General features: G+C 39.9%; 1 protein-coding gene across 5 annotated transcripts in view; it reads left to right on the forward strand.

Annotated features, from left to right (window-relative positions):
* The window catches only part of RABGAP1 (RAB GTPase activating protein 1), a 203,881-nt gene that overhangs the window by 49,254 nt on the left and 127,308 nt on the right, over nt 1-27,319 (forward strand). For 4 of the 5 annotated variants that reach the window (XR_009552091.1, XM_060200118.1, XM_007539963.3 and 1 more), the window contains exons 3-10: nt 7,146-7,380; nt 8,627-8,831; nt 13,381-13,555; nt 14,515-14,672; nt 19,850-19,960; nt 20,614-20,680; nt 22,016-22,118; nt 26,480-26,649. Coding sequence is in view for 4 of the 5 variants with exons in the window: in XM_060200118.1 (XP_060056101.1) it covers nt 7,146-7,380; nt 8,627-8,831; nt 13,381-13,555; nt 14,515-14,672; nt 19,850-19,960; nt 20,614-20,680; nt 22,016-22,118; nt 26,480-26,649 (1,224 nt within the window). In the remaining variant the exon portion in view is untranslated. The remainder of the gene's footprint in view (nt 1-7,145; nt 7,381-8,626; nt 8,832-13,380; nt 13,556-14,514; nt 14,673-19,849; nt 19,961-20,613; nt 20,681-22,015; nt 22,119-26,479; nt 26,650-27,319) is intronic. The other variant, XM_060200120.1, reaches the window with a different exon arrangement.

The raw sequence follows: 27,319 nt of genomic DNA on the forward strand, positions 1-27,319 counted from the left end.
GGTGTCTCTTTTTCTCCCTATCTCCCCCACCCCTCTCAATTTCTCTCTGTCTTATTAAAGAAGTTGGAGGTGGGGGAGATAAAGTGGTCACCAGGAATAGTGTATTCCTCATGTACGCACTGTGCTCTAGAGGTAAGCCTGGTGTGTGTGTGTGTGTGTGTGTGTGTGTGTGTGTGTGTGTGTTGCTATGGACAAAGTGTGCATAGATCTCTTTGGATAGGTATCTTTGTTTCCTTTGGTTTTGTCCTTAGGAGAGGACTTGACAGTCATAGGGTAGGTCCATTTCTAGCATTCTGATGAATCTCCAGACTATTTTCCACAGGGATTGGACCAATTTACATCCCCATCAACAATGTAAAAAAATTCCTTTCCCCCCACAAGCCCTTTCAGCAGTTGGTATTACTGGTTTTTCCTAAAGTGTGACTTTTTTTTTTTGCCTCCAGGGTTATTGCTGGAACTCCATCCTTGTGCATTGTAACGTGTGCATCCAACCAGGTGCACCACTACCCGGCCCCTCATGACACATTTTTGCATAGAAAAAAGTCTGACATAACTTTTCCGACAATCCATTACATTGCTTAATAATTTCTAGGAGTTCTTTGAATTTTAATGAAAATCAACTGTATGATCATGACAATTTATAGAATGTTTTCATCACTTCATTTAGTTTCATTGTGACTATTTTTATTGTTTAAGATTTACTGATTTATTGTATGGTGGAGGGGGGAGTGGGGTGAGAGAGCAAAACTCGGGCCAGAACACTCCTTTGGCATATGTGGTACCAGAGATCAAACACAGTGCCTCATGCATGCACATCCTGACCTCTTGTCACAAAGCCACCTCCCTGGCCCCTGCTCCTCTTTTAGTCACTTCTCTTCCGTCTTCTTAGCCCTAGGCAAACTAATCTGATTTCTGTGCTGATAGTTTTGCCTTTTCCGGAATATTATGTAAGTGGAATCATACAGTATAGTCTTCTATCTTGGCTTCTTCCTTTACTTAGGATAATGTTATTGATACTCATCTATATTATTACATATCATGTATTAGTAGTTCATTCTTGCTGAGTAGTATGTACATGTGTGTATACTGCATTTATATATTTCCAGTTGATGAACATTTAGATTCTGTTTAGTTTAGGACAATTAAAAATGACACTGCTATAAACACTTATAAACTGACCTTTGTGAGGTAATACCTATAATTGAATCATGTGGTAAATGTATAATTCATTTTATAAAGTCTTCGCAAAAACAGCTTATATTTCTAGCATAATGCAGTACAGCTTTTCAGACAGGTCATTTATTTATATTATTATTATTTTCTTTTTTTTAATTTTTTTTTATATTTTATTTTATTTATTCCCTTTTGTTGCCCTTGTTGTTTTATTGTTGTAGTTATTGTTGTTGTCGTCGTTGGATAGGACAGAGAGAAACGGAGAGAGGAGGGGAAGACAGAGAGGGGGAGAGAAAGATAGACACCTGCAGACCTGCTTCACCGCCTGTGAAGCGACTCCCCTGCAGGTGGGGAGCCGGGGTTCGAGCCGGGATCCTTATGCCGGTCCTTGTGCTTTGCGCCACCTGCGCTTAACCCGCTGCGCTACAGCCCGACTCCCTATTTTCTTTTTTTTTTTACCAAAGCACTGCTTAGCTCTGGCTTATGGTAGTGCTGAGGATTGACCTTGGGAATTTTGAGCGTCAGACATGAGAGTCTCTTTGCATAGTCATTATGCTATCTTCCCCCTCCCATATTAGCCATTATTTTTGTATAGAGACATCTTGTTCTTATAGGCATCTCATTGTTGTTTCAGTTTCTCACTTGGCTAATGACAGTTGAGGTTGTTTTTTTTTTTTCTTTCCCTGCAGGGTTCTTGCTGAGGTTCAGTGCCTGCACTGGGAATCTCCTGCCCCTGGTGACCATCTTTTTTCCATTGTTGTTGCTGGAAAAGACAGAAAGAAACTGAGAGAGGAGGGGAAGACAGAGAGGGAGAGTGAAAGACACCTGCAGACCTGTTTTCACTGATTGTGAAGCAACCCCCCTACAGGTGGGGAATGGGGGGGCTCGAACCATATTGCACAGATCCTTGCCCTTCACACTATGTGCACTTAACCTGGTGCTCTCCCGCCCAACCCCCGAGGTTCTTTTATATACCTATTTGACATATGGATAACTTCATTTGTGAAAATACATTTAAAACATTGAGTTGTGGGGACTGGGTGGTGGTGCACCTGGTTAAGTTCACACCTGTTACCATTTGCAAGAACCTGGGCTCAAGCCCCTGGCCCATGTCTGCGGTGGGGAAGCTTACAAGTGGTGAAGTAGTGCTTTAGGTGTCTCTGTCTTTCTGTCCCTCTCTGTCCCCATCCCTCTCAGTTTCTCTCTTATCAAATTTAATAAAGCTTAAAAATCTTTAAAAAACTGAATTGCTTATTTTGCTATTTTATTTTTTGTATATTTTGAGTACAAATCTTTCATTATGCTATGATTTTTCAGGGGGGTGGAAATAGTTTATCTGGGTAGCTTTGCACCTTATCATGCAGAAAACCGAGGGCTCAAACACTGGCAAGCACTGTGGCACCAGAGAAAGGATCACAGGTGGTGGCAGTGCTATGGAAGTTTCTCCCCTTTCTGTCTTTCTCTCATCTGAACTAGGAAAATAAAAAAAAAGAACAAGAAGGAAAAAGTTAGTGCAGGAATGGTAGAGTCCTGCATGTTCCAACACACACACACACACACACACACACACACACACACACACACACTCTTCAATCTTAACTTTTCACAGCCCTTGTAGCAAAAAAAAAAAAAAAAAAGTAAAAATGAATTATTTTAAGTATATAGAACTTTGGGGTTGAAGGTGTAGAAATGATTTAACACAATAAATGTTAACTATTGTCTTGGATCTAATTATCTAAGGCATGTATTAGCTCACTGTATTTTCTTTCTTTATTACCACCAGGGTTATTGCTGGGGCCTAGTGCCTGCATAAGGGATCCACTGTTCCTGGTGGCCTTTTTCTGTTGTTTGTTGTTTGTTATTTGTTATTTGAAATGCAAGGACCGGCATAAGGATCCTGGTTCAAGCCCCCGGCTCCCCACCTTCAGGGGAGTCAATTCACAGGTGGTGAAACAGGTCTGCAGGTGTCTATCTTTCTCTCCCCCTTTCTGTCTCCCCTCCTCTCTCCATTTCTCTCTGTCCTATCCAACGACAGCAACAACAACAATAATAGTAACCACTACAATGATAAAACAACAAAGGCAACAAAAGGGGAAAAATGGTCTCCAGGAGCAGTGGATTCGTGGTGCAGGCACCGAGCCCTGCCAATAACCCTGGAGGTAAGAAAAAAAAAAAAGAGGTAGAAGGAGGAACAGATAGAGAGAGAGAGAGAAAAAAAAAAAAAAAGAGACACTTACAGCACTACGTCATGAGCAATGAAGCTCCCCCCCAGCAGGTGGGGATGAGGAACTTGAACCCTGGTCCTGGCTCATGAAAACATGAGCACTCTACTGGGTATGCCACCACTCAACCCCAGATTGCTATTTTTTAGGCAGCTTTTAAGAATTAAAAACCTGGTTGAAAGCATGTTAAAATGTGCAAGGACTTGGGTTCAATCCCTTGGTCCCTACTTGCAGGGGGAAAGCTTCATGAGTGGTGAAGCAGGGCTGCAGGTGTCTCTTTGTCTCTTTCCTTCGCTATTTCCCCCCTTCCTCTCAATTTCTGGCAGTCTCTGCCCAATAAATAAAGATAATAAAAAGCATTTAAAAATAGAATTAAAGATATATGTTTATTAGTTGTTTCCTAGTCTTTAAGGAAGAGATAAGGAGAAGAATGTATTCCATTTGTTTATATATCTTATAAATTAGGGAAGAATGCAAGATAAGCATTCCCATCAGTATAAACACAAAAAGACAGCCATAAATTATTTTTTTCCACCAGGGTTATCACTGGGTCATGATGCCTGCATGACTTCACCACTCCTAGCTGCCATTTTTTCTTCTCTTTTCTTTCCTTCAGTTTACAGGTAGGGAATCTTTTTTTTTTTTTTTTTTTTTTTTGCCAAGAGCCATTTAGATACAGCAACATGCACAATTACTGACTTAAAAATCAGCAATTAATGCTGTTATGAAAGAAAACTAGATTTACTGAAATTTGAGTTCAGCTTGCAGCTGCCTTGGCAGGGCCAGACCAAATGATATCAACCCTCAGCCTGGACACACTTCATGCCTATTTTAGATGGAGAGTAAGACAAAGACAGAGAGAGGTAGAGCGGAGAGAGAACTTAACACTGCTCCATCCTTCATGAAACATCTGCCCCGCAGACGGTGTTTTAGGCCTTAAACCTGGGCTCTTGCATGTAGTAACATGGCTCTCTTACTAGCTATGCCCTTGTCAGATTCCCATGAACATATATTTTCTCCTGTTTAGATATTTTTCTGTGATTGGTGAATATATTACAGTGTAGGCAAATTATCCAACAGAATACTCCTCACCCTATCCTTTTTAACTTTTTTCAGCTTTTATTCTGAAATCCCCAAATCAATCCCATTGTTTTACCCTCGTGTCTTCTTGTCCTAATTTAACTCTTTCTTTTTTAAAAAATATATTTATCATTATTTGTTGGGTAGAAACAGAGAAATTGAGAGGGCAGAAGGAGAGAAACAGAGATAGACACCTGCAGCACTATTTCACCACTTGTAAAGCTTTCCTCCACTGCAGGCGGGAACCAGGGGCTTGAACTGTGATCCCTGTGCTTTGTAACACATGCACTCATTCAGGTGCACCACTGCCTGGCCTCCAACTCTTTCATCTTTATTTTTTATTCTTTTGCTACCAGAATTATTTCTGGGACTCACTGCCTGCACTACTCCCTGCCGCCATTTTTTTTATCCTCCCCCCCTTTTTATTTGAAAGAGAGAGATTGAAAGGGGAGGAGGAGATAGAGAGGGAGAGAGAGAGACATCTGCAGTCCTATTTTACTGCTCACGAAGGTGGGGATTGGGGACTTGAACCCTGGGTCCTTGAGCATGGTAATATGTGTCTTCAATCAGGTGCACCCTTGCCTGACCCCCCCTAAATTAACTTTTCACTCTGGGCTGGCTTTTCCAGATAGAACAAGACAGGGAGAGGCACCACGGCACTGAAACTTCCTTCCAGTGCTTTGGTGGCCAGGACTCTAACCTGAGTCACCTGCATGGCAAAGCAGACACGATTCCAGGTGAGCTTTGTTGTCAGCAGCTAAATTAACTCTTTTGTTAATTTTCTTCCCTTTTTGTTTTTGTCAGTGCCTAGCACATGTACAACTTAACTGCTCCTAGGCCATCTTTTTCATTTAGTTATAGATAAAGAGAGTCACATAGACATAGGAGAGGAGTATAAATAAAATTAAAAGAAAGAAAAACGAAAAAGAGAAAGAAATAGAGGAGGCACTATAGCCCTGAATCCTCTTTCATGTGGTGCCAGGGTTAAAACTTGGGTCTCAGTTTTAACTGGCAAGATGCAAGCCACACCCAGTGAGTTCTCTTTCAATCACTCTTGTGTTTCTTGAATAAATATTTAGTGACAGTACTGGGTTTTGTTACATGTGGTTTGCTTTATCATTGAAGTGTTTCCACTTGGTTTTGTTATTGTGTACTTTTTTTTTTTTTTTTTTGGTCTCCAGGTTGGGGCTCGGTGCCTGCATCATGAATCCACTGCCCCTTTTGTTGCCCTTGTTGTTGTAGCCTTGTTGTGGTTACTATTGTTGATGTTGATGTCGTTCGTTGTTGGATAGGACAGAGAGAAATCGAGAGAGGAGGGGAAGACAGCTGGGGAGAGAAAGACAGACACCTGCAGACCTGCTTCACCGCCTGTGAAGTGATTCCCCTGCAGGTGGGGAGCCCGGGGCTCAAACTGGGATCCTTATGCTGGTCCTTGTGCTTTGCACCATGTGCCCTTAACCCGCTGTTCTACTGCCCGACCCCCTCTTGTGTACTTTTTGTTGAGCAGCTAGTAAAAGAACTATCGCAGGGGAGTCAGGCGGTAGCGCAGCGGGTTAAAGTGCAGATGGCGCAAAGCACAAGGACTGGCACAAGGATTTCGGTTTGAGCCCCCGGCTCCCCACCTGCAGGAGTGTCACTTCACAGGCGGTGAAGCAGATCTGCAGGTGTCTTTCTCTCCCCTCTCTGTTTTCCCCTCCTTTTTCTACTTCTCTCTGTCCTATCCAACAATGACAACATCAATAATAACTACAACAATAAAACAACAAAGGCACCAAAAGGGAATAAATAAATAAATATTAAAAAAAAGAACTATCACAATCTGAGAAAAATAATGACATTGTTTAAATAGAGTACTACTTTTCTTCAATATACATATATATATACATATATATAATCTTTTTTGCTTGTTTGTTTTGTTTTGAGAGTTGCAAGAGAGAGGAAGACACAGAGAGAAAAACCAGAGCACTGCTTAGCTCTGGCTTATGGTGCGAGGGATTGAACCTGGGACTTTGGAGCCTCAGGCGTGAGAGTCTCTTTGCATAACTATTATGCTATCTACCCCACCCTCCTCAGTATATTTTATATATGCATCTTCTCAGTTTCATTTTTGTGTATCTGAACTTTAAGAACCTGTTTATGTCAGAGAAGTCTTCAGAAATACAAGAGAAAAACTTAAAACAGGAATGATCTAAAAATGCATGTAAAATTTATACATAATAAATATATATACTTTATAAAGTAATAAATATATTTGTGTTGATTGCTTTCAGAAATACATCTTTCTTTTCAAGGACAGGAAAAGTTATTCTTTTAAGATACTTATTTTAAAAGCATAATTTCTCACCAGGCAAGCAACATTGCCAATATATTTTAGTTGTTAGTTAAGGATACTATGGGTCAATATTTATAAAATTAATGGGCTTATTACATATATTTCTGGGTATTAGACTTAAGTTTATTATATACTTTTCTACAAAAAGGTATTAATTCAAAGAGAGCAGCTGCAGCTCTTATTTTTGCATATGTTGATTTATTTCTATTTTCTAAAAACTTTCAGAAGATATCTTTGTACCAAAAGAAATGCTGATGACTTTCTTTAGAATGTAGACCCATTTCAATTAGTATTGACCTCTCTCATTTTGCTGATTGTGTGTGTTTTGTGACCCTTAGATTATAGGGAATGGAAGTGAGCAGCAGCTGCAAAAAGAGCTAGCAGATGTACTGATGGATCCTCCAATGGACGACCAGCCAAGGGACAAGGAACTTGTGGAAAGGTCACAACTGGATTGTGTAGGAGATGGGCCTCTTTCTAATCAGCTCTCAGCTTCATCCACCATTAACCCTGTGCCACTAGTAGGGCTCCAAAAACCAGAGATGAGCCTGCCAGTGAAATCTGGACAAGGAGGTTAGGATTGCTGCATTGCTTGCGTAACTGAAGGTTATTGTTTTTAATATTTGAGAGGCCAACTTTTACTAGGGCTCTGATTCAGAGCAATTGAAAAACCTTTGTCTTTATTGTCCAGAATCTCCATATTTTTAGGTTTAGGGACATATAGGAAGATAAAACACATGCTGACTTCCCTTTAAATGTATGTTATTTATACCAGAGAAAGTGAAACAGTAGATGCCATTGAGGAAGAGTTGACTTTTAAAAAATTATTATTTTATTTACTTATTGGACAGAACAGAGAAGTTAGAGGGCAGGAGAGATGGAAACAGAAAGAGAGAAACCTGCAGTACTGCTTCACCTCTTGCAAAGCTTTTCTCCTACAGGTGGGACCAGGGCTTGAACCCATTTTCTTGTGCATTGTATGTAACATAGATACTCAAACTGGGTATGCCACAGCCTGACCCTCCAGGAGGAAGAGTTTCCAGAATGCTTACAGGTGTTTATAGGAAAGAAGAAATTTGAGAACACTGGTATAAAATTTGAAGATTATTGCTTAGTGAAGATGTTTTTATTAGTCATGTACTGTGAGAATAGTTGCCAACTTGGAGCTGACATACACAGCAGGAAAAGACAAAAAGGGCAATTAATAAAGTTTCATTGGGAAAAATAAGGTGTTAAACTGTGAATGTTTATTAGGAAAGAATACAAGACTGGAAAATGTAATAATAGAGTGACTCAGATTATGAGTTCAAGAAGGAATTATATATAACATTAGAAATACAATAGAGATTGAATTTTTCAGAAGGTAGAGGCTGGGTGGTCATGCACCTAGTTAAGTATACATTTACTGTGCACAAGGGCCTGGGTTTAAGCCCCCAGTCTCTGCATACAGAGAGAAAGCTTCACAAGGAGGTAAGCAGTGCTGCAGGCATCTCTCTCTCTCTCTCTCTCTCTCTCTCTTTGTATCCTCCCTCCCCTCTCAATTTCTCTTAGTTCTATCAAATTAAATAAGTAACTCCGTTTTTCAGAGGGTCAAAATACTAAATGTACTTTGGTAATACCTGAAAGTTTAAGTGTTAGCCACAGAATTTTAATGGAGATTTATGGCTTTAGTGGAAATTTCTTCTTGGGAGAGTGACCTATTGTCTGTCTCATTAGTATTTAATTTTAGAGGCTAAATGTAACTTTTCAAATTTTACTTGGTACTTACGTCAACAAAATGTCAAGATGAATAAAACTATCTTCTTTTTGTTTCTTTCAGATTCTGAAGGATCAAGTCCTTTCACTCCAGCAACCGATGAGGACAGTGTAGTTTTCAGTAAACTAACTTACTTAGGCTGTGCCTCAGTAAATGCCCCTAGGAGTGAAGTGGAAGCCTTAAGAATGATGTCTATTTTAAGAAGCCAGTGGCAGATCTCACTGGATGTAACCCTGTCTGTACCGAATGTTTCTGAAGGAACTGTCAGGTAAGGCCAGCTTCTTAAAATATTTATAACAATTGGTCAGATTTCTTTTTTTTTGTTTTTGCCTCTAGTCGCTGGAACTTGGTGCTGGCACTATGAATCCACACTGGTCCTGGTGGCCTCCCCCCATCATTTTATTCGGTAGAACAGAGAGAAGTTGAGAGGGGTGAGGGAGACAGAGCAGGAGACAAAGAAACACCTGCAGACCTGCTTTGCCAGTTGAGTCCCCCTTGCAGTTGGGGAGCCAGCAGCTTGAACAGGGATCCTTGCTTGGGTCCTTGCACTTAGTATTACGTGTAGTTAACCAGGTGTGCCACTGTGTGGCCCCCACCAATTAGATGTTTATATTGGGGAGATAAAGAATTCTAATTAATCATTAGCATAGTTAAAATAGCTTCTTTCTGTTATAAGAATATGTTGGGATATTGTACAGATGTGGTTGAGTTAAGCAGGACTCACAAGCCACCATATTTCCATGCGAGTATTATTATTTACATATCAATCTTCTGCCTTGTTTTAAAAATGACTCCTCCGCTGTTGTTTTTGACGGGTTAGGTTGTTTTCGCCGGGCTGGCTTCACGGGCAGGTAACAGACGACCAGGGACTCATAGTTGAGCTGTAGGCAGTATCACTTTATTCATGCAGGACGCAGCACAATCTAAGACGAGCTAAGTTAAACTCAAAGTACAGTACTCTAAAACTCACAATGCTGTCTTTATATATACTTGCCAAGTAGGGTGGAAACAGGGTGTGACATAGAGAGGGTGGAGAGAAAAGTGACTGGTGACAATCAGAGTGTGACAAGGAGAGGATCAGGGTGTGACAAGGAGGGGGGGTGGAGCAAAAACATATCATGAAACAGTGGGGATTGAACCAATGCCCTGGAGGGAGGTACTTGTTAACAGCGGTTATATAAATAGAATGAAGTGGTTATGTAAATAGAATAGTGTTAAGCAGGGGGGATTTAAACCAAATGAAACAGAAGGGGTCTCATGCATACCAACAATTCCCCCTTTCTTTTTAACTAATGGCCATTGCGGGTTGAACAGAAATGTATATTGTACAGGCGTTTTCAAAAGAACTGGCATAAGACATGGAAAACAAAATAGGCGAACAGCAATAACCAGTGTGATGCCAAGTGGAGCTTTTCTTGCCTCAAAGGGCAAGGCCTAGCAGGCGAAAGGGCATTTCTTGCCTCTGGGAACGCTTCATGCCTCTGGGGGCATCTCTTGCCTCAAAGGGCGTTTCCTGCCTCTGTGGGCATCTCTTGCCTCTTGGGGCGCTTCATGCCTCTGTGGGCATAACCTAATAAGGAGGGGGAGTTTTCTGCCTCTGGGACAGAGCCTGCAGGCGAGGGGACATGGTCTATAAAGTCTCAAGGCAATTGGCTGAAGTTAGTCTTTGAGAAACACAGCTGTGTGTACCAGTAAGTCCGATGGAGGTGTCAGTCCAAAGTAGCTGACCACAGAAGAAAATGCCGGAGGATGAAACGCTGCACGTCTGTCTCGATGGGGAATGTTGGCCACCAGAATTCTGCTTTTCTGTAGAGAGTGAGCTTTCGAGTCTGTGAATCTGTTTCTTCAGGTCGTGCCAGGTCACATTATTGGTTTCCGGGGGCGATGTCAGAGAACAGGGGTCCAAATGGATTTCCGGGAATTCCATTTGAGTAGATGCTTTTTCATGTGAAGACTTGACAGCTGAAATTCATTTACTTGTCAAACAAAACTTGTAGCAGATTAGAAGTTTACTATCATTGATAACTCCATTATAATTGGAAGTCCTTTCTAGTATCATTTCAAGGTTGTTAAAACACTTTAAACTCAATAAAATGTGGAAAGGTAAACAGAAGAACCACGGTTAAAAGCCTCAGGCATGAGAATAATTAACATAATCATTGCACTATCTGCCCCACCCATAACTCATACAGTTTTCAGGATTAAACGTTTCAGATTCATGTCAAGACGTAAAAGAGAAATCAAAGGAGGAAAAAAACAACTTTTTGCATTGTTTCTGGATGTCTCTAGAAATCATGGCTGCGTCCAGCATTTTTTTTTTTAAGTCAATGTCAAACAAAAATTCAGTCATTCAAATCATTCTCTTATGAAACGCAACTTGAACCAGATTATCAAGATCTCACCATGTAGGATTAAGAATCCCCGGAGGGCGACCTAGTCCAAAAAGGTCCTCGAAATTCCATTTAGGGTGTTTCTGACTGTTCCTGCTGGATTGCTTCAGGCACCCATTTTTAAAAGCGTCTTCCCATCGAAGAAAGAATCCAATCAGGAGAGTAGAACTAACCATGTGTCTCCATACTTGGGAACTGCCAGGGTACTGGAGAATGCTCTTCAAATTAGAGTAGTCGTTCTCCATGGGAAACATGCGAGAAGAAGTCCAGAAAGTTCCAGGGGAAATCCCCATGCATATCCCAAGGTCTACGATCACGGTCATAAAGAACCAAACTGTGGCCTGGAGCAAAATGTAGTCCTTTTCCTCAGGAAACATGGGAGAGGGAATCCAGAAAGTCCAAGGAGAAATCTCCGTGCATCTCCCAAGCTCTATGATCCTGGTCATAAGAAACCAAAGTTCCCGGTCAGGGAACCAAAATGTGGCCCAGAGTAAAATGTTCCAGAGACAGACTAACTGTCTCATGATGAAACAGTAGAGGCTTTGGCAAACCTGTTCATAAGTAGAAAGGCAACCCATGGTGGATGGGTAGCCAAGTTTACTTATCTGGACGATGGGTGGGTAGGGTCCCACGTTGATGCCGGTCCAAGTTTCAGGGCTTATTTCAGTCCCTGTTCGGGCGCCATATGTTGTTTTTGACGGGTTAGGTTGTTTTCGCCGGGCTGGCTTCACGGGCAGGTAACAGACGACCAGGGACTCATGGTTGAGCTGTAGGCAGTATCTCTTTATTCATGCAGGACGCAGCACAATCTAAGACGAGCTAAGTTAAACTCAAAGTACAGTACTCTAAAACTCACAATGCTGTCTTTATATATACTTGCCAAGTAGGGTGGAAACAGGGTGTGACATAGAGAGGGTGGAGAGAAAAGTGACTGGTGACAATCAGAGTGTGACAAGGAGAGGATCAGGGTGTGACAAGGAGGGGGGGTGGAGCAAAAACATATCATGAAACAGTGGGGATTGAACCAATGCCCTGGAGGGAGGTACTTGTTAACAGCGGTTATATAAATAGAATGAAGTGGTTATGTAAATAGAATAGTGTTAAGCAGGGGGGATTTAAACCAAATGAAACAGAAGGGGTCTCATGCATACCAACACTCCGCCACCACATTACCCCCCCAGGGTATCACCCATTCCCGTGAGCTAAAAAACTATAGCAGCCATTGCTACGGAAGCTTTCTACCTTCCCAGAGTGCCTTGTTTTCTCCACCCCCTTTCCTAGCCAATTTCATCCTGACTTGCCACTTCCGGAATTCTCCTATAAAAGTCACTCCTGTTTCCGCTCTCTCTCTCTTTCTCTTCTGCGTCCCGACCTGGAGAAAGGCTGGTGTGCATAGCAGGAGGCAGCCATTTGGCTAGCTCCACGTAGTCTAAACCTGCTGTGCTCACACCTGACTCTGGGGCGTCCGCATCAATAAAGACTTGTATTACCACACCACCATGAGTTCCTGGTCTCTTCTCCCTCCGGTGACGCTAGCCCAGCAAGAATATATACTTATTTCAGAAAAAAATCAGAGAATACAAACAAGCAAAAATTCTGGAAAATGATATTAATTCTACCCTTCAATGGATAAGTTAACATCTTGGCTAAGTCTTTGTGTATTTTTATGTGTATAAGTCCGTATACGTGGGTATATTAGCTACATATATTTACATGTATCCTTACACAGCTCTTAGAACCGTCATTTTTATGATTTACTGTCAATACTAAATACAGTAGTTGCTGGTATACTTTGTTTAAAAAAAGAAAAATAAATCTGGGGCCTGGTGCTAGGTTAAGTGCGCATAGTACGAAGCACAGAAATGCAAGGACTGGCCCAAGGATCCTGGTTCCAGCCCCCAGTTCCCCACCTTCAGGGAAGATGCCTCATAATTGGTGAAGTAGGTCTGCAGGTGTCTTATCTTTTTCTCTCCCTTTTTATCTCACCCTCCCCTCTCAATTTCTCTCTGTCCTATCCAATAAAACGAAAAAAAAAAAAAAAAAAAGGCTGCCAGGAGCAGTGTGCAGTCCCAGCCATAACCCTGGAGGCAAAAATCAGTCAGTCAATCAGTCAATCTTGGGCATGAGTACATAGCGTAATGGTTATTATTCAAAAAGACTTTCATGCCTGAGGCTCCAAAATCCCAGGTTGAATCTCCTTCTACCCCCAACCCTATTAGTACTTTGGTTTTTTTTTTTTTTTTTAACCTACACACTGTTTAGTTCTGGCTTATGGTGGTACAGAGGGATTAACCCAGGTTGGGAGATTCAAGCATGAAAGTTTTTTGTGTAACCATTTAGCAAAAAAGGTGAATCACAAAATAAATGGAGTGAAAACAGTTATAGTCCTTCTAATCTCTGTATACTTTTTTTTTTCCCTTCCAACAGACTCTTGGATCCTCAGACAAACACTGAAATAGCAAATTACCCTATCTATAAAATCCTCTTCTGTGTTAGAGGGCATGATGGAACACCTGAGAGTGATTGTTTTGCTTTCACTGAAAGTCACTACAATGCAGAGCTCTTCAGAATACATGTCTTCCGGTGTGAAATACAAGAAGCTGTAAGTCCTTAAATGAAAACTGTGTAGTTGAGTCCTCACCAGTATCCTTACCACATTGAAATGATTGGAGTATTTACTTTGTTCACTTATAAACCAAATGTGTAATTTGCTAGTATCTTTTTATAGTTAGTGGACTTAAATATATATAAACAAAAAATTTGATTAACAAAAACTGTTGGTAAGAATGTGAAAGGAGACCAGTGGCTGCTTTTCAGTTTGGTTAGGTAACCTCTTCTTCACCAGTGACATATTTGCAGGTCATCCTTTTAATACTGAATTTGTGGGACTATTGTTGTTTCTTACTACTTAGTAAATAATTTTTTTTTAGTTTTTATTTTATCTGATAGAACAGAGAAGTTGAGAGGGGGAGATAGAGAAGGAGAGAAAGACAGAGAGACACCTGCAGCACTGCTTTACCACTCGTGAAGTTTCCCCTCTGCAGGAGGGGACTGGGGGGGGGGCTTGAAGCTGGGTCCTTGTGCATGGTAATACATGCACTAAACCTCATGTGCCACCACCTAGCTCCTAGTAAATAAAATTTTAATCAAGTTTCTAGTGTTTACAGTCATTTATTTAAAAAATATTTTTATTATTGGATAGGGACAGAGAAATTGAGGGGCAGGGGGATGGAGAGAGACAGAGAGACACCTGCAGCTCTGCTTCACCACTCATGAAGCTTTCCCCCTGCAGCTGGGAACCAGGGGCTTAAACCTGCTTCCTTGAGCACTGTAGTGTGTGAGCTTAACCAGGTGCACCACTGCCTGGCACCCTACAGTAATTTATTTTTAAACTCCCTTCTTGGGTCATTACACTGTAAATTTCTCTATAGGTATAACATTCATTTACCAAAAGAAATCAGTGTGAATGAGTGACTCTCCCTGATATTGTCAGTTTCTTTGAGGTTTAATCAAAGAATTTTGCCTTTTGTGATAACAGCTCATTTCCTAAATTGGTTGTAGGTAAGCCGGATACTTTACAGTTTTGCTACTGCTTTCCGCCGCTCTGCCAAGCAGACCCCACTTTCAGCCATGGCTGCGCCCCAGACTCCTGACAGTGACATCTTTACCTTCTCTGTGTCTTTAGAAATAAAAGAAGATGACGGTAAAGGTTATTTTAGGTAGGATTTATTAAAAATTAATTTTGTTTGAATTTATATTAATTTGTAGTATTTGTGATTCAGGAGAAACTATAGGTCAGATTATATACTCTCGTGCTATAAGTTACTTTTATAGGTCAGAATTTCCTTGAATGATAAAAGAAAGGAATAGGCAAGATTTGAAGAAATTAAAGACAAAACTTTTTTTGTGAAAAAAAGTTTATCATGTTTCCATGTTCCTTCAGTTAGACCCAAAGTCTGCTGATAAATATGGCAGAAGCTAAGTCACCTGGATTCTTTTGATAAGTCTTTTGCTTGTTTAGATTTTTTCTATATAAATAGAATAAATCTTATTTATTTACTTACTATTTTTTGTATTAGGACAGAGAAAAATTGAGAGGAGAGAGGGAATGACACCTGCTGACCTGCTTCACCACTCATGAAGCTTCCACCCTGCAGGCAAGGGTTGGGGGCGTGGTAATGTGTGAGCTCTATTGGAGTGTCACAGCCTAGCACCTTGTTTAGGCTTTTGAAGGTTTTTTTATGCTGCTTTGTGATTTTTTTTAAGTTTTTTTAAATTTATTTTTTATATCTATTTTCCCTTTTGTTTCCTTGTTTTTTTAATTGTTGTTGTAGTTATTATTGTTGTTGTTATTGATGTAGTTGTTGGATAGGACAGAGAGAAACAGAGAGAGGAGGGCATAAAGAGAGGGGGAGAGAAAGATAGACACCTGCAGACCTGCTTCACCACTTGTGAAGCGACTCCCCTGCAGGTGGGGAGCTGGGGCCTCGAACTGGAATCCTCACGCTGGTCCTTGCGCTTTGCACCACGTGCACCTAACCCGCTGAGCTACCACCCAACTCCCTGTTTTGTGGCTAATAGTGATTTATAAGGTTGTCAGATTACAGAATATAATTTTATGCCACACCCACCACCAACGTTCTGCAAAGTTCATGTGTATAAGTTCTCTAGATTCCACATGAGTGAAACCATCTGGTAGTTGTCTTTCATCTGTTTACTTATTTTGCTAAGCATAATCACTTCCAGTTCCATCCATTTTGTCCCAAAAGACACAGTATCTTTTTTGATTGCATAGTAGTATTGTATGGAATATATATCACATAGCTTCTTTTTTAATTTAATTTATTTTAATTTATTTTATTTTATTTAAGAAAGGATTAATTATCACATAGCTTCTTTAGCCAGTCATCTGTTGATGGGCATTTCTGCTCTTTGGCTGTTGTGAATTATGCAGCTATAAACAAACATAGGGGTGTATTATGTTGAAAATTGTGGTTTTTTTAATCATTTAAATTACTTAGGATTGTCAAAATCAAGGTTTAGCTTTAAAGTTTATCTAAATACATTGAAAGTGGAGAAATGAGGTCAGAGGTCAGTGTTTGAGGTCTGACTTTTGTGTATAGGTGAGACATAGCTGGCTTTGACTTTTAAGTGAAAAAAGCCATGAAATAAAAATAAAAATATAAGGCTTAGTTTAATTGTTGCTTATGCTATTAGAATGTCCTTTCAAGTTTTTTACATCACATGGTAATAATTTCCTTATTTACAAAATAAAGTGTCAATAAACAGTACAACTGCCACAAAAGAAATATAAAGTGTCTACACTTTGATCAACTTGTATTTTAAGATATTACAATTGGAAAATGACATTTTTTCTTTATAGCCCATATCATAAAATAGGTGCTTCTTGAAGTCATACTCAGTAGTTGCATAGAGAAAGCTCATTCTTCCTTGACTTCCTAAAATGGTTAACATGAAGTTATAGCAAATAGAACTCTTTTTTTTTTTTCTTTTTGCCTCCAGGGCCATCGCTGTTGCTCAGTGCCCACACCACGAATCCACTGCTCCTGGAGGCCATCCCCCTTCCCCTCTTGCTGCCCTTGTTATAGCCTTGTTGTGGTTATTATCGTTGTCGTTGATGTCGCTCGCTGCTGGATAGGACAGAGAGAAATGGAGAGAGGAGGGCAAGACAAAGAGGGAGAGAGAAAGACACCTACAGACCCGCTTCACCACCCGTGATGCGACCCCCCTGCAGGTGGGGATCCTGGGGCTCGAACCGGGATCCTTAAGCTGGTCCTTGTGCTCTGTGCCAAGTGCTCCCAATCTGCTGTGCCACCGCCTTACCCCCATAGAACTCTTGGCTAACACTTGGCCTTTACATAACTGCCCACTCTTCGTTCCCCTTCCAAGACTTAGGAATTGCCATGCCATCTGGTGGCAAATTTATTGTAACTGCATCTAACATCTCTGAGGCACTATTCTATCTGCTTTCTTAGTTTTTCTATTTTTCTTTTACAGAGATGCTGAAATGTAATACTGAATTACACATTCCTTTCTTGTGTATTGGAGTTCATACATATAAGATCTCTATTCTGTTCACCCTCACACCAAGGAGAAGCCACACAGAAAATTTCTATGTCATCATATTTGCCTTTTTTTATTGGACTAGCTCACTTGGATAGTACGCATTTTTGTCATGGACACAACCCAGACTTACCACTGGTCCTTACTGCACTGAGAGACTCCTGTGCCTGTGGTGCTTTCTGTCTATCTCTGTCTCTTTCTGAAAAAAAAAAAAATTGACTCAGAGTCATGAAACCCCTCCCCCAAGTAACTTTTATGTATTAGAGAGAAGGGAGAAAGAGATCACTTTGGCAGCTGTGATGCTGGTGATCAAACTTAGTACTCCAAGTTTGTCAGTCTGACACTTTTATCTGCTTCACCACCTCCCAAACTAAACTTGATTAGTTTTGTTATCTGTGTTATTCTATTTATAACTTATAGCACATAGAAAGTGCTGTTAAAAACATTGATAAAAGTATGCCTTTGTCAGATTTGAGCTTGCCAGTCTAAACCAGATTATGTATCCCATAATTCTATAATGTGATTCGGAATTTAGCTATAGAAATAATTATTGAGATGCCCCCAAGAGTTATTATCACAAATGTTCTACTTAATGCTACATATATTGGGTTGTCAGAAAAATTATGATTCATTTTTGCATAGAAAAGCAAAAAAGTCGTGGTCCAGGAAGTGGCACAGTGGATAAAGCATTGAATTCTCACCCATAAAGTCCTGAGTTTGATCCCCAGCAGCACATGTACCAGAGTGATATCTGGTTCTTTCTCTCCTCCTATCTTTTTCATGAATAAATCAATAAATTCTTTAAAAAAAAAAGCAGAAAAGTACGTCATGACTTCTCTGACAACCCAATACAGTAAAATTAAAAAGTGGAAATTAAATGATGAACATAATAGAATGGTTAAAATATATTTCATAAAGTGGTATACTACCTATTTAAGAGATAATATGTATATGTAATTAACTGTAATATGGTAGGAATTTAATACCATTGCTGCTTTCATCCACCCAGTGATCTAGGAACAGAATTAAAAGTATGATAATCTAAACCCTTTGGCATCAATGAAGTGAGCTTCTACTGATTGATTACACTCTTCACTTTGCTTCCTAAACTATAGCTTCTCTTTGCTCTTTAGACTCATGCTACCTGAGACATCCAGAAATCGACAAGGAAGGGGAGATAGTGAGGGAGAGAGACACCTGTAGCCCTGCTTTACCACTCTTCACCTGCTTCACCCTGCCGGTGGGGACTGATGGCTCGAACCCTGGTCCTTGTGCACTGTAACACATGTGCTCAACCAGGTGTGCCAGTGCCCAGCAGCCCCCCCCCAGACATTTTTATATCCATTGTTTTATCTAATGCCAGGATACAAGAATGTAATAATTTATATTTCAACATGCCCAGAACATAGAGACTTGTATGTGTATGCTAGTTGTTAAAAACTGAGACCCATCCATGCCATTATAGGTGAAAATTATATCAGCTACAAATTCAACACTTTGGCATACAAAGGTTTTTTCTTTGTATGTTTGTCATTTCTAGAAATATTTTTCCTGTTTAAAGAGTTATCTCCATTTTCATGTCAACTTTTATATTTTTTAAAAATATTTTTATTATTGGATGGGGAGATAGAGAGGGAAAGACACCTACAGCCCTGCTTCACCACTCATGAAGCTTTCTCCCTGCAGGTGGGAACCAGGGGCAGGGTCCTTGGGCACTGCAATGTGTGCGCTTAACCAGGTATGCCACTGCCTGGCCCCAACTTTTATATCTTCTAATGGTTTTTTGCTATTATCTTAAGGATAGAAAATATTACAATATAATTTTTGCCGATTTTTATAATAAATATTTGCATTTAAGAGAAAGGAGCTAGGTAAAGTGGTATCTGGGAGATGAGGGTAAACTGTTACTTTAATAATATTTTCAACTTCTTACATTAGTACATGTATATATACATGTATAAGTATATATATAAATATTGAAATTGCATAGGTTTATGTATGGAAATCCCTATTTAAGGGAAGTGTTGGGAACTGTGTGCTGTAGCTGCAACTTATTTTTATGGTTTATAATACATTTGTTGGCAAAAGGGTACAATTTGTCATCTTCCATCATATGTCTCTGTGAAACATTCTCTCTTCCCCATAACTTCTCACCTATTTTTTTTAAACATCTGATTTTGAAATCATTTTTTCTTAAACAAAGATTTTATTTATTTACTAATGAGAAAAATATGAGGAGATATAGAAAGAACCATATGTCACTCTGGTACATGTGCTGCCAGGGATTGAACTCGGGACCTCATGGTTGAGAATCCAATGCTTTATCCATTGTGCCACCTTCTGGACCACTGACTCTGAAATCTAAGAACTGTAGCTTAATATTTTTTTCTTTGTTTTATAGCCTCTATTTGTAAAAATTAATAACTAGATAGAAAGGAAAGAAAACTAGAAAACTTTTTTTCTTGATTGCCAGTATGCCGGGTACCATGCTAGAAGTTTTTAGAGATAAGCTAATATAGTTTTCACAGCAGCAAAAAAGATAAAAGTAATGATGTATTTTAGGGGTAATGTTTTTTCTCCCACTTAGCATTCAGAAGTAGTTTAGTGGATTATATACAGTTATGATAGTTTCATATCAAGCAGCAGGTGATAAATTTTAAAAAGTTTTTTTTTTTTTAAGGTTTGAAAACCAGGCACAGAAACAAACCAAGTCTGTAACTCTCTTCCTGGTTTCCAGATCATAACAAAAATTGTTCTAGCATGTTAGACAAGAAACTGCATTGCATAATTAATAAAACGTATTGTTCTACAGTGCAGTTCCCAAAGATAAGGATAGACAATGCTTTAAACTGCGCCAAGGGATTGATAAGAAGATTGTCATCTATGTGCAGCAAACAACTAACAAAGAGCTTGCCATTGAAAGGTAAACATTTTTAGTAAGTTTAACTTAAATTTGTATTTTACCAGTCTAATAAAGTAGTAATATGTTAAAAGGCAATATAGAAATTGTTCATCTTATTCAAGGAAGTAAGATTATTTTGGCAATGCTATTTTATTTGTTTATGAAGCCAAAGCCTTGTGTGTTCATGGTTTCATTGCCTTGCAAGCTAATTTTTCCTTCCAGGTAGAGGGATAGATTGGAAGGGAAACCATAGCATGAAAGCCCATTCCACCCAATCCTGTCAGTCTCATATGGTGCCCAGACTTGACTGGACTCCACAAAAGGCAAGACATAACCCAACCTGGTTAACTCTCTTGGACCCCAGTACTAATTTATTAATGTTAAATGTGTCCCTTTTTTATCAACAAGGATTTTTTTCCTTATGATTTATTTTATTTATTAAATATGAGAGACGGAGTTATATAGGAGACAGAGAAAGATAAAAGTCAGAGCTCTACTCTGGTACATATGATGCCAGTGATCCAACCAGGAAATTTAGGCATGTAGGTCCAATGCTGTAGCAGTTGAGTTATTATCTGACCATCATTAAGTGCTTTAAAGTAATTAAAAAGAAATTTTTTGTGTTAATTTTTTTCCCAATTTTATACTATTCCTTTCTTTTTGTGTGTGTGCAGGTGTTTTGGTCTTCTCCTTAGCCCTGGGAAAGACGTACGAAATAGTGACATGCACTTACTAGATTTGGTAAGTATTTTTCTTAGCTGAACTTATTATTCAAGCACATTTATAGAGCCATTCTTATAAGCTGTAAAGATAAGGGGATTTATTTATTTATTTATTTATTTATTTATTTATTTATTTATTTATTATCTCTCTCTCTGTGTGCCTTCAGCATTATCTGGGGCTCTGTGCCTGTGCTATGAATCTACTGCTCCTGGCAGCCATCTTTATTTTTCCCCGTTGTTATTGCTGTTGTTGGATAGAAGAGAGAAATTGAGGGAGGAGGGGAAGACAGAGAGGGAGAGAAAGATACACACCTGCAGACTTGATTGACCACTTGTGAAGCAACCCCTGCAGGTGGGGATCTTGGGCTTAAACCAGGATCCTTGTTCAAGTCCTAGCACTATTTTTGACTTCTTTATATTTGACTTCTTACTCACCTAATTGTAGTGGTGGCATTTCTGTTTTTCTGTTAATCGTGTTCAGGTGATGTGAGACTCAAAGGAGAAAATTTGTTAGAGAATTTTTGCAAACTATTTTGGAGCTTATAATCTTGAGCCTATAAACTAAGTCGGCATCATTAGTATTAATGCTATTTAATGTAAGTCTATATACGTTAGTCATTCACTTGATAGAATTTAACATTGTTTTAGGTGATGATTTTCTCCATTTATAATGTTTGATATGATTTACATAAACATTCATGGATACATAACTTATCAGGAGCAATCGCATAAGTTGGCATCTGCTTTTAACTAAAAAGTCTCATCTTCATATTTTTATTTTTGAACCTCTGTTTTTTAATTTAATTTTAATTAATGAGTAAGAAAGACAGAAACAAAGGAACAAGAATCAGAGCATTACTCTGGCATATAGTGATACTAGGTTCGGGAACTTGGGACTTCATTTTTGCCAAATGCTCTATTAACTGTGCCACTTCCCAGGTCACAGTTCATATTATTTAAGGTAGAAAAATGGGAGCTAGGGAGTTGGGCGGTAGCGCAGCAGGCTAAGTGCACATGGTGCAAAGCACAAGAACCCGCCAGAGGATCCTGGTTTAAGCCCCCAGCTCCCCACTTGCATGGGGGGTCACTTCACAAGCAGTGAAGCAGGTCTGCAGGTGTCTTACTCTACCCCTCTCTGTCTTTCCCTCCTCTCTCCATTTCTCTCTGTCCTATCTAACAACGATGACATCAATAACAACAACAGTAATAAGTACAACAACGATTAAAAAACAGGCCAACAAAAGGGAAAATAAATATATTTAAAAAATTTAAAAAAAAAAAAAAAGAAAGGAAAGTGGGAGCTAGGTATTACTCATTTACCTTGCAATAATGTTGTTTTTATTCTTTCCTTTAGGAGTCTATGGGGAAAAGTTCAGATGGAAAATCCTATGTTATTACTGGGAGCTGGAATCCAAAATCCCCACATTTTCAAATTGTAAATGAAGAAACTCCAAAAGGTGACATAAACTGTTAATATCTTGAGTAGAAATGTTAGTCCCAAGAATACACCTAAGCCTTTGGAACAGTTATTTGAAAAATTTACAGTGTTTACTTAAATTTTAGTGAAACCCAAAATTTGATACTTCTTTTTTTTTTTTTTTATTGTAGCACTATCTTTATTTTTATTTATTTTTTTTTAAATTTTTTATTTAAGAAAGGATTAGTGAACAAAAGCATAAGGTAGGAGGGGTACAACTCCACACAATTCCCACCACCCAATCCCCATAACCCACCCTCTCCCATGATAGCCTTCCCATTCTCTAGCCCTCTGGGAGCATGGACCCAGGGTCGTTGAGGGTTGCAGAAGGTAGAGGGTCTGGCTTCTGTAATTGCTTCCCCGCTGAACATGGGCGTTGACTGGTCGGTCCATACTCCCAGTCTGCCTCTCTCTTTCCCTAGTAAGGTGTGTCTCTGGGGAAGCTGAGCTCCAGGACACATTGGTGGGGTCTTCAATCCAGGGAAGCCTAGCCAGCATCCTGGTGGCATCTGGAACCTGGTGATTGGAAAGAGAGTTAACATACAAAGCCAAACAATTTGTTGAGCAATCATGGATCCCAAGTTTGGAATAGTGGAGAGGAAGTGTTAGGGAGGTACTCACTGCAAACTCTAGTGTAATCCTGCTTTCAGGTATATATTTTGCAGTAGTTTATGGATACGTGTGCACATACGCTCTCTCTCACAGATACTGGTGTATGTCTAGGTTATGGGACTTTGTTAGAAAGTGAACTACCTGAGATGAAATTAGAGTGTACTATAAAAGGAAAGGTCTCACCCGAGTAATGAAGCTGAAGGGTTGTCATTCCACACGTGAAGTCTCTGGATACACTCTGAGGTGAAGCATGTTGAGATGGCAATCGTTACTTTGGTTAGGTTGTGATCGGCGGATGCAACATTATTTGGTATGGATTGGGAGATGCATATGGGAAAGTGAGCCCTATCCAAGGGTGCCAGGACTGGGGGAAGTAGGGGCTCTATAGTGAAGATGTGAGGTTCCTGCTGTCTTAGGGTTCAAAAAGACAATCAATAGTTAATATTATCATCACATTATTTGTTAATTGGGTTAACTTTGAAAAGTCCCTTTGTTATGGTTTGCTGTACAGTACCCAGTATCTTGTATATAGCTGTGCTATTGGAAGCTTCTAATCTACTTGGTCTAGGCTTTTGAGAGAGTCCGCATATCAAATACGTAGCCTATCTATTAAAAAGATTCAGTTTGTCTTTTGAGAACCTTTGAGACATACAATTGATTTCCCCCTCTCGTATTAATTAACTACTGATTTATATAATTTGATACTTCTTTTGAGTTTATTATTTTGACTTAAAAACCAAATATTTTTCTCTCCCTGTCATTCAATTTTTCTTCCCTGCTTTCTTTTCTATACATGTCCTTGTTGACACATTTAAATTTTTTATTTTATTTTGTATGGAAATACATTCACCTAGGGTTAAATATTCAAAGGATATACAGGGGAAGTAAAAGTCTATCCTACTTTAGTGCCCTTTTACTCATTTAAGAGGATTTCTGTGATTAGTTTTTTTGTATGACTAAGATATTTTATGACATAACCTTTTTGAGATATTTTCTTTTTTAAGATTTTATTATTGAGAGAGAGAGAGAACCTTTAAGATATCTTGAAAGAAGACATATGAGATAGCTCACCTGGAAGGGTATCTACTCTGCCATATCCACAAACCAGGTTTGAGTCTCCAGTATACTGCAAGGGAAGGAATACTATGGCACCAAGGGGCCTTCAGTGCTCTGTGTTAGTTCTCTCTCTCTCTCTCTCTTTCTCTGTTCTCTCTCTTTAATTTTCTTTTTTTGTTGTAGTTATTATTGATATCGTCGTTGTTGGATAGGACAGAGAGAAATGGAGAGAGGAGGGGAAGACAGAGAGGGGGAGAGAAGGATAGACACCTGCAGACCTGCTTCACTGCCTGTGAAGGGACTCCCCTTCAGGTGGGGAGCAGGGGGCTCAAACTAGAATCCTTACGCTGGTCCTTGTGCTTTGTGCCACATGCGCTTAACCCGCTGCACTACCGCCTGACTCCCTCTCTCTATCTTTTTATCTGAAAACATTAGCCTGGGGAGTGAAACGCTGGTGACAACAACCAAACAGATATCTTGAAAGTTTGGAATAAAAATACTTACTTTTGGGGCCAGGTGATTATGCACCTGTTTAAGCACACAGAAGGACCTGGCTTCCAGCCCCTGGTTCCCCCCTGTGAGGAGAAAGCTTCATGAGTGGTGAAACAGGGCTGCAGGTGTCTCTCTGTTTCTTTCCCTCTTTATCTCCTCCTTCTCTCTCAATTTCTTTGTCTCTATTCAATAACAAATAAAAAGATTAAAAATAAATAAAAATAAAATTCAAAAAAATAGAAATAATTACTTTTTTTTGTATTTATTTATTCCCTTTTGTTGCCCTTGTTTTATTGTTGTAGTTATTATTGTTGTTGTTATTGATGTCGTCGTTGTTGGATAGGACAGAGAGAAATGGAGAGAGGAGGGGAAGACAGAGAGGGGGAGAGAAAGACAGACACCTGCAGACCTGCTTCACCGCCTGTGAAGCGACTCCCCTGCAGGTGGGGAGCCGGGGGCTCGATCCGGGATCCTTACACCGGTCCTTGTGCTTTGTGCCATGTGTGCTTAACCCGCTGCGCTACCGCCTGGCTCCCAGAAATAATTACTTTTATCATTAATTGTTAGTTAACAACTTTTCTCCTTTGAGTCCCATATTACCTGTCCTACATGATCAACAGGATTTCACTATTATAGTGCCGAAAAACTGAGACTAAGCCTTAGTAGATCTAAAAGTAGATAAGTAAATATCAAGTAAAAAAAATAACACAATTCCCTTACCTTTGTTTATTGCTTTGTAACTCACAAGTATACACTATAATTTATTTTGGATAGATAGAGATAGAAATGGAGGGGAGAAGAGGACAGAGAGAGATATACCTGTAGCACTGCTTCACTGCTTGTGAAACTTCCTCCTTGCAGCTGGGGAACAAGGACTTGAGCCCCTGTATTTGTACACTAGAATATGTATGCTCAACTGGGGGCCACTATCTGGCCCCACAAGTGTATTCTTGTAATAGAGATTCTTCTTTTTTTTTTTTTTCCTCCTCCAGGGTTATTGCTGGGCTCGGTGCCTGCACCATGAATCCACCGCTCCTGGAGGCCATTTTTTTTCCCCCTTTTGTTGCCCTTGTTGTAGCTTTGTTGTGGTTATTATTATTGCCCTTGTTGACGTAGTTCGTTGTTGGATAGGACAGAGAGAAATGGAGAGAGGAGGGGAAGACAGAGAAGGGGAGAGAAAGATAGACACCTGCAGACCTGCTTCACCGCCTGTGAAGCGACTCCCCTGCAGGTGGGGAGCCGGGGGCTCGAACCGGGATCCTTATGCCGGTTCCTGCGCTTTGCGCCACATGCGCTTAACCCACTGCGCCACCGCCCGACCCCTGTAATAGAGATTCTTTAGTAATAGATCAAAATGAGATGAAGTCAAATAACTTTTTTTTTTAATTTCTTTATTGGGGAATTAATGTTTTACATTCGACAGTAAATACAATAGTTTGTACATTCATAATATTTCTCAGTTTTCCGTATAACAGTACAACTCCCACTAGGTCCTCTGTCATCCTTTTTGGACCTGTGTTCCTCCCCCCCCCCCCCAACCTCCCCAGAGTCTTTTACTTTGGTGCAACATGGCCAATTCCACTCTACTTGTGTTTTCTCTTCTGATCTTGTTTTTCAACTTCTGCCTGAGAGTGAGATCATCCCATATTCATCCTTCTGCATCTGACTTATTTCATGAATTTAACATGAATTTTCAAGGTCCATCCAAGATCTGCTGAAAACGGTGAAGTCACCATTTTTTTTTTATAGCTGAGTAGTATTCCATTGTGTATATATACCACGACTTGCTCAGCCACTCATCTGTTGTTGGACACCTGGGTTGCTTCCAGGTTTTAGCTATTACAAATTGTGCTGCTAAGAACATATGTGTACACAGATCTTTTTGGATAGGTGTGTTGGGTTCCTTAGGATATATCCCCAGGAGGGGAATTGCAAGATCATAAGGTAGGTCCATTTCTAGCCTTCTGAGAGTTCTTCAGACTGCTTTCCACAGAGGTTGGACCAATTGACATTCCCACCAGCAGTGCAGGAGGGTTCCTTTCACCCTGCAACCTCTCCAGCATCGAAGTCAAATAACTCTTATGGGAATACTTTATTTACATAACTATAGATATATAATTTTCATAGCTAATCATATAGAAAATGCATTTCCATTTTTGATTTTCTTTTTTCTTTCTCTAGATAAAGTCCTGTTTATGACTACAGCTGTTGATTTGGTAATAACAGAAGTACAGGAGCCTGTCCGTTTTCTCCTAGAGACAAAAGTTCGAGTATGCTCACCTAATGAAAGATTATTCTGGCCCTTCAGCAAACGCAGTACGACTGAAAACTTCTTTTTGAAATTAAAGCAGGTACAGTTCTAGAAACATCAGAATGAAGAATAAGAAATGAGGAACCATTCATGAGACTGATATATTATTAGAAGCTATCATTTAGATCAAATGGTTATCTAGAACTTGTTTTTTGAAGTCAGATTATGTAGGTCACATAATGTAAGTTTCTTCAGTTCTCTGAGTCTCAGTTAACTCAGGTAGAAAATAGTAGAATCTATAATAATAATAACAATTATTTTTATTCCCACCAGGGTTATCACAGGGTTATTGATGGCACAATGAATGCATTTCTACTGGTGGCCATCTTTTTTTTCTTTCTATTTTACTCAATAGGACAGAGAAAAATTGAGAGGAGGGAGGGGAGAGAGAAAGATAGACATCTGCAGCCCTGCTTCACCACTTGTGAAGGATTCTTCCCTGCAGCAGGGGAGCTAGAACTTGGGTCCTTGTGCATAGTGATATGTGCACTCAACTATGTGCAGAACAGCCTGCCGGGGGTCGGGCGGTGGCGCAGTGGGTTAAGCGCATGTGGCGCAAAGCGCAGGGACCGGCGTAAGGATCCCGGTTCGAGCCCCCGGCTCCCCACCTGCAGGGGAGTCGCTTCACAGGCGGTGAAGCAGGTCTGCAGGTGTCTATCTTTCTCTCCCCTTCTCTCTGTCTTCCCCTCCTCTCTCCATTTCTCTCTGTC

The sequence above is a fragment of the Erinaceus europaeus genome, chromosome 10 (genome assembly GCF_950295315.1).
Source record: "Erinaceus europaeus chromosome 10, mEriEur2.1, whole genome shotgun sequence".
In the NCBI taxonomy this organism is placed as follows: Eukaryota; Metazoa; Chordata; class Mammalia; order Eulipotyphla; family Erinaceidae; genus Erinaceus; species Erinaceus europaeus.